Genomic DNA, 6,700 nt, shown 5'->3' with positions numbered 1-6,700 from the left:
GACATGCGACAACACCACCCCGCATGTATGAGGGCGCGGTATGATGCTCCGGTGGCATTGCTACCCCCCAGGGCCCCCGTCTCGCCTAACCCTGGAGCGGTTGACCACGAGATCTAGCCCTTTGACTTCCCACGGACGGGCTTTGACCAGTGGACCTCTCCATCCGGTTGTGTCAGGTCGGCCCAGGGCGACACCGAGAAGCAACATCCGGGCCAAGCCCACAACTAAATCCACTCCGTGTAGACCTGACGCAGCAGTTTCCCCCCTCCAGGTGCTGGCGGTGGCGCCGTCCATGAGGGGGGCCACGCACCGGAGACGCGTGCAGCCTCTTCGGACATGCCACAACACCACCCGGTTGTGGTAGGTCATCCGATATATATATAAACACTTGGGAGCAAAGTCCCCTTCGTATAGACCCGATGCGGCTGTTCCCCATTCCAGGTGCCGGCTAGCGGCGGCACCGCTCGTGAGGCGGGTCACACTGCTGTGTACAGAACCGAAAAATAATGTATTTACGTTAGTCAAATAATAATATTTAAGAAAACATAAAATATAGTTATGAAAAAAAAGAAAAAAACTAACGAGTGGTGGGGGTGACCGTGAAGTGGATAAGGGAACTATGAAAAAAAAGATCGATGATGTCGTAAAAAAAGAAAAAAAACTATGAAAAAAATATAGCTATGAAAAAAAGAAAAAAAGAAAAAAAACTATGCCGACGGCAAGCCGGCGCGCCGCGGATCAGTGATGTGGCATCTATGCCGACGGCAGCCGTCGGCATAGGTGGTGGTCGGTGCGCCTCGGATCGATGATGTGGTAAGGGCGTCTATGCCGACGGCCTCCCGTCTCGGCCGTCGGCGTAGATCGGACGCGGTTAGCCGCAAGGCACGAGCGGGATCGCAGGGCCCGCAACTATCCCGACGGCCCATATATGCCGACGGCCGCTGTAGGCGTAACTTGGGATAAGCCGACGGCTCATCTGGGCCGACGGGGGCCGTCGGCATATCTCGGGATAGCCCGACGGCTTTATTACGCCGACGGACTGGACATGGCTGTCAGCATAGCCCAGACAAGGCCGACGGGGGCCGTCGGCATATATATGGCTGTCGGCATAGGGCCCTGTTCCGGTAGTGGTTCAATCAGCTTGGATTGATTTCATGGCGCGCGGGAAGGTGGCCGAGTGGATACGGAAGCGTACCATGCCGAGTAAGTCGTCCGCCGGTCGCCGGAGTAGGGGCAGCGGGGCGTCCGAGCCGATACTGCCGAGCGAGGCAGCGCCGGAGAGCTGGAGCAGCGCCAGCAGGGCGCCTAGAAAGGCGGACGGGAGCGGAAACGGTGCCAGTGGCAGCGGCGCGCCAACGGCGCACTCGAAGTCCCGGGCGAGCGCCTTCCTGTCGGCGCTTATGCGGTGGCGGCCGCGCGTGAACGTGATGGCCGTGCTGTGGGAGCAGGTGGTGTACCACCTGATGTGGCTGGTGGAGTCCGTGGTGGTGGTGGGAAGGCTCTGCTTCTTCCTCATGCGCTTCGGCTTCAAGAAGCTTTGAGTCCATTTCTCCCCTTTCCGCCAAGGCGTTGAGGGTGGAGGAGCAGGTTGCGTTGACTGTTTTTCCCTTCATTTTTCTTTATTTTGTGCAGACTCGTTTGCCGTTTTTACGAGGCGTTCGATCCCTAAAGTTGTAGATGCCCTTCAGCTCCACTCCTGTATATGTCTCATGATCATAAGATGTTCAGATATTTCTTTTTTTCTTCTAAGTGAATCTTATTCGATCAGAATAGAAAACACGGCCACCGCGTCGTCCTCCATGGCCAGCACCGGAGAACCTTGGCCGTCGGGAGGCCTTCCTCCGCCAGCTCCCGCATCATCGTCTAGGCGGTGCGCGCCCCTCCCCCAAGATCCCCTCATGGTGCGGCCGGGGGGAGGGGAGGGGGCAGGGGGGGCTCTCCGGCGGTTGTGCGTGCCCAGTCTGGCGAGTGTTGCAGCATCCTTGAGAGAACAGATTTCTCGATGCCAAGCCGTAATGCCTTGCCATTTTTGCAGTAGCAGCGGGCGTCTGGCTCCGCCAAACTCAAGGAATGGCGGATGCCATCGTGGAGGAGGCTGTCCTCTGAGTCAGAGGGCAGTGTGACAGGCATGGACTGCCAGGACCTCCAGCCGGACTGGCTAGATCTGGCCTCCGTCGTGTGCCATCCACGCGTCATGTTGCGTAGCACGGCGAGCTGCCCTTCCCTCATATTCGAGAGCCACCATCGCGGCATGGCGGTGCAGGCACAAGCTCCCAGTGCGGCCGGTCAGAGCAGGGGCCGGAGGTGAGGTGCGCGGAATGTGACGTGTCTGCAGGGACTGCAATAGGCGTGAAGAGCCTGGGCTAAGCCGCCGGACCACCGGGAAGGTGCGGAACACAAGCTCCTGCCCCTACCCATCCGTGACTGGTGGAAATCAATTCGAACGGCGAGCTCCTCGCCTCCTAGGTAAGGCTGGATTACTCCTTGAGAAGCACGTCTCAGTCGACGGTGTCAAACTCGTTGTCAGATCCGTTGCCAGAGCGGACCATCATGGCGTGGTGAGAGGAACGATGGGGATCGAAGCGGAATGGATTGTGAGCGGACCGGTCAACGCTAATCTAGGGTTTGGTCTGGGGTGGTGCGGAATGGAGTCGGATGGGGCCGGCCTCGGCCTGTCTGACTTGCGGCCGCGTCCAGGCATGTCCAGACAACCCATATCTGCCATATATGAGCTAGGTTTGGGTCGGACAACCCGGACATTTGGGCTTGGCATGGAGGAGTAGTTGGGCGGCCATTTTGTGATCGGGCAATCCGCCCATATGTTTATCAAGGGTTTAAGGGGTTCTGTTGTACACATGCTCTAAGGGCTCTAAAGTAAAACAAATTAAAGTAATCTATCATGTAGAATTGTTACAAAATTCCTCTAATCATACAAATTACAAAAGAATGTAGGATAGTAATTCCTTTGTACCGGTATTCAAAGTATTTTTTATATGTCATTCTGGATAACCCTGACCTTGTGATTGATGTGTCTGAGTTTCTAATGGTATGTGAGAAATTGCACTTCGTAATGTGTATGTGCCAATGAACTTGTGATATATGTCTTTGAGAATGAACTTGTGATATATGTTTGATGATACTTGTGTGTCAATTGCCATATGATGTGAAATGTTATTTGTGAAATGCTATATGAATGGTGATATGTGCCTCTGTTTACAATATGTGTTATTGCAGGACTGGCTGCAAAACCTTTTCTAACAAAATGGTGATCGCACCTTTGGCGTGTGCCGCACTCGGCATAGAGGACACGGGGCAGCATCTACCATATCCATTGATCATTTGCCGAGTGTAGCACTCGGAAACATGGCCACATGGCATCATCTAGCTTCTATATTCTGGTCATTTCCGGAGCTCTAGGTGTAGGGCACTTGGCAAATTTCCGTAAAGTAAAATAAACTAACATAGCTATTTGCGAGTGTCATCGCTCTCGGCAAAACAAGCCATGTGACAATACCTGGGATCATCATAAGGCCTTTGTCGAGAGCCTTGTAAAAAAACTCGGTAAATGGTTCATGTATTTTTATATTTTTGTTATAAAAAGTATATGCCGAACGTTCGTCGCGGGACATTCGGCAAAACGGAACGGTCACGGAGCCATCAATCGTGGGCGGCAAGTGCACGTGGCGTCTTCTTTCTTCAGGGCCGCCCGTGAGCTCTCGGTAACAGGTGTGTAAGCCGAGTATTTTTGTTTGCCGAGTTTTTTGAGAGCTGTGCTAAAGGGTGACAATTGCCGAGTCCCGGTCTTTTCCGAGAGTTTTACTAAGCAAAGTGATTTGCTACGGATTTCCCAGTAGTGATTCAATAGAGTGTCCTTTCTTGAAATATAAACTCGTAGCATTGCATTATTGCAGAACAAACAAAAACAATTATACAGTTAGCCACCACCTGCATGTTAGCGTCATCGCTCCTGTCATCAGAGTCAAACAATGTTTTGCAGTACATGAGAGACGATGGAGCGATCAAACCGAATAGATTTGGCTTAACTAACTACTCCTAACTAACTCACGAGACATCTTAACTTCTCCGATCCACTTTCCAAGCCATCTATCACAACGTCAGCATTTTGAGCATTTCTTCAGATCGGAATCTTCCCAGGAAGCCGCGCAGCCGTTGGGCTCAAGCAGAGGCATTCGTTCATTGACCAGGCTTGCGTACGTCGGACAAAGAATCATTTTCCTTCCCCTCAAAAAAAAAGGAATCATTTTCCTTTATAGTCGCCAACTTATAAAGCTCGGTCCGCAGGAGTTAGACGTGCAGAGCTGTAGCTAGCAAACAAGCAACAAGAACAAGAAGCATAAGACTTCGTTCATTGGTTCCAGATTTGATTTGATGGCGCGTGAGAAGGTGGCCGAGTAGATTCGGAAGCGTACAATGCCGAGGAAGCCGGCGACTAAGCGACAGAGCAGGACCAGCGGGGCGTCGGAACCGATACTGTCGAGCAAGGCGGCACGTGAGAGCTGCAGCAGTGCCTCTGGCGGGGCACCGGCGCCGACGCCTAGGAATGCAGCCGTGAGCGGGAGCGGAAATGGTGCCGGTGCGCTACCGGCGCATTCGAAGTCCCGGGTGAGCGCCTTCCTGTCGGTGCTTATGAGGGCGGCCGCGCGTGAACGTGCAGGCCGTGCTATGCGAGCAGGTGGTGTACCACCTGATGTGGGTGCTAGAGTCTGTGGTGTTGGTTGGGAGGCTCTGCTTCTTCCTCATGCGCTTCGGCTTCAAGCAGCTCTGAGCTCATTCCTCCAATTGCCGCCATGGCGTTGAGGGTGGAGGAGAAAGAAGCAGCTTGCGTTGAGTGTTTCTTCGTTCATTTTTCTTCCCTTTGTGCAGATTTGTTTGCCTTTTTTCTGTGGCTTTCAATGATTCAATCCCTCGGCACCACTCTTGTGTATAGAGAAATTTGTTCATTGGTTCCAGCTAAATGGAAATGTCTCATGATCATAAGAGGTATTTCTACTTTTAGTCTATCAAACTTAGGATACCCTCGGTCAACTCCGAAGATCGCCTGGGCCTTGCTTGCTTTTCTTAGCCATGCCAAACCAGACCGTTTGTCACATGTACGGTTCATGTATTCTCTAGCGCTGATCTTCAAAAGGATCAGCCAGGTCGCGAGCCATCGGATGCATCGTCCACTAACCGTCCGATCCATGAGGTTTGAACATGGATCATGTTGCACTCAGAGGTTGCACTATGGGCCATGTTGCGCTCAGAGATTTGCACGACGAGTGCTTTGCAACATAATCCATGTTGCGCTCACAACATGACCCATATTGCGCCCAGTTGTCGCCACCAGGCAATGCCGGTGCCCACATAAACATCTCCGGCGAGCTCGCATCACTGGCGCCTCCCACAACTGCTCGAATGAAGAAAAAGGCCACGCTCGACGGCGTCCCGTGGCAACACGGCGACACCTCACATCATCGTCATCCGATGCACTACTCCGCTCGCAATAACGTCGTGACCGGAAACAGACGGTGGTGTTGTTCTTGTAACCACCCCTGCTGCTGGCGGTAGCCGCCCTCCTTTGATCAATAGTGTGGTAGCGGTGGTCAGGGTCAAACGGTAGCCCCTGAGCATGGGACATCTGCATTCCATGGCGTCTTACCGGAAGGAGAGGCCCATGAGTTAGGTACATGAGAGAAAGAGAAAAGAGGAGGGGCACTCGGGGGAAGCACGGGCCATGGCGGCAGTTTGGGCGATAGAGAAAGATAGAAGAGAGGAGGCTGAGAAAAAACAAATGGATGCGAACTGTTCCGACCAAGATAAATTGGGGGAGATATAGTGGTACAGAGGGCCAGCCAAGTTGCGTGGCATGCTGGTGATGCTGCCATTTGATTGAAGGATCGGCCAACTGAGACTACTCATAGCTAGGGGGGGTATAATAGTTAGTAACATGTCTGCCATATAGGAAAAACAGTTGATGCCCCAAGTAACTAAAGAGGAGAGGGAGAAATAGAGTAACGTAATACTCCCTTCCTTTCGTTTATAGGGTTTACCTCAAAAAAATTACTTTAGGAAAACGAGCATTAAGTCTCATCTATTTATATATAAAAGGTGCTTGACGGGATAACCAGAAAAAAGAGAAATATGCTAGAAAATCACATAAAAATTGGAAATATCCAACCGTTAATTTAATAGACTAAAATTATACAGCCATTAGATTTGATTTAAGTGGAAAATTACCCACCATTGCCATTATAATGGAATAACGTGGTCAACCCTCAACCCTCGCCTATACCTTTCCCCTTTTGAGATTGATGAAAGAAAAGATGAGATCGTAGGTTATGAAAAGAAGATATGAGATCCTCCTTCACCCCTTTACGTGCTCATCAATTTTCTCTTGCACATCAACTGCTCCTTCTTCTTCCATAGTTGTTCTTCCTTCTCCTTTCAATCTAGCTGCGGGAAAAAAGATGAGATTCTCCGTCATCCCGTTGCGTGATAATCAATTTTCTTCCGCGCTAACAGTAGTTTCTCCTCCTTCCAATCTTGCTTTGCAGGGACAATGCTTGAGCGATCATAAAAAACAGGCAAACGGCCGGAGAGATATTTACGTCTGGAAGGACAGAGCCGAATATGGGTGTTTCGTTGGGCGACATGACTGTTGGTTGCGCCTGGCAGGACAGAGCCGAACACAGGATTGGTT

The 6,700-nt window shown here is 51.5% G+C and overlaps 1 protein-coding gene and 1 pseudogene across 1 annotated transcript; both read left to right on the top strand.

Annotated features, from left to right (window-relative positions):
• Positions 1 to 1,154: 1,154 nt before the first annotated feature.
• LOC119326347 lies at positions 1,155 to 1,541 on the top strand. The gene has a single exon (XM_037600018.1). The coding sequence runs from the start codon at positions 1,155 to 1,157 to the stop codon at positions 1,539 to 1,541; it is 387 nt and encodes a 128-aa protein (XP_037455915.1).
• A 2,848-nt stretch (positions 1,542 to 4,389) lies between these two features.
• LOC119322380 lies at positions 4,390 to 4,895 on the top strand (annotated as a pseudogene).
• Positions 4,896 to 6,700: the final 1,805 nt, after the last annotated feature.

This window comes from Triticum dicoccoides, chromosome 6B (genome assembly GCF_002162155.2).
Source record: "Triticum dicoccoides isolate Atlit2015 ecotype Zavitan chromosome 6B, WEW_v2.0, whole genome shotgun sequence".
Classification (NCBI taxonomy): Eukaryota; Viridiplantae; Streptophyta; class Magnoliopsida; order Poales; family Poaceae; genus Triticum; species Triticum dicoccoides.
This window is presented reverse-complemented; position numbering and strand designations above follow the sequence as displayed.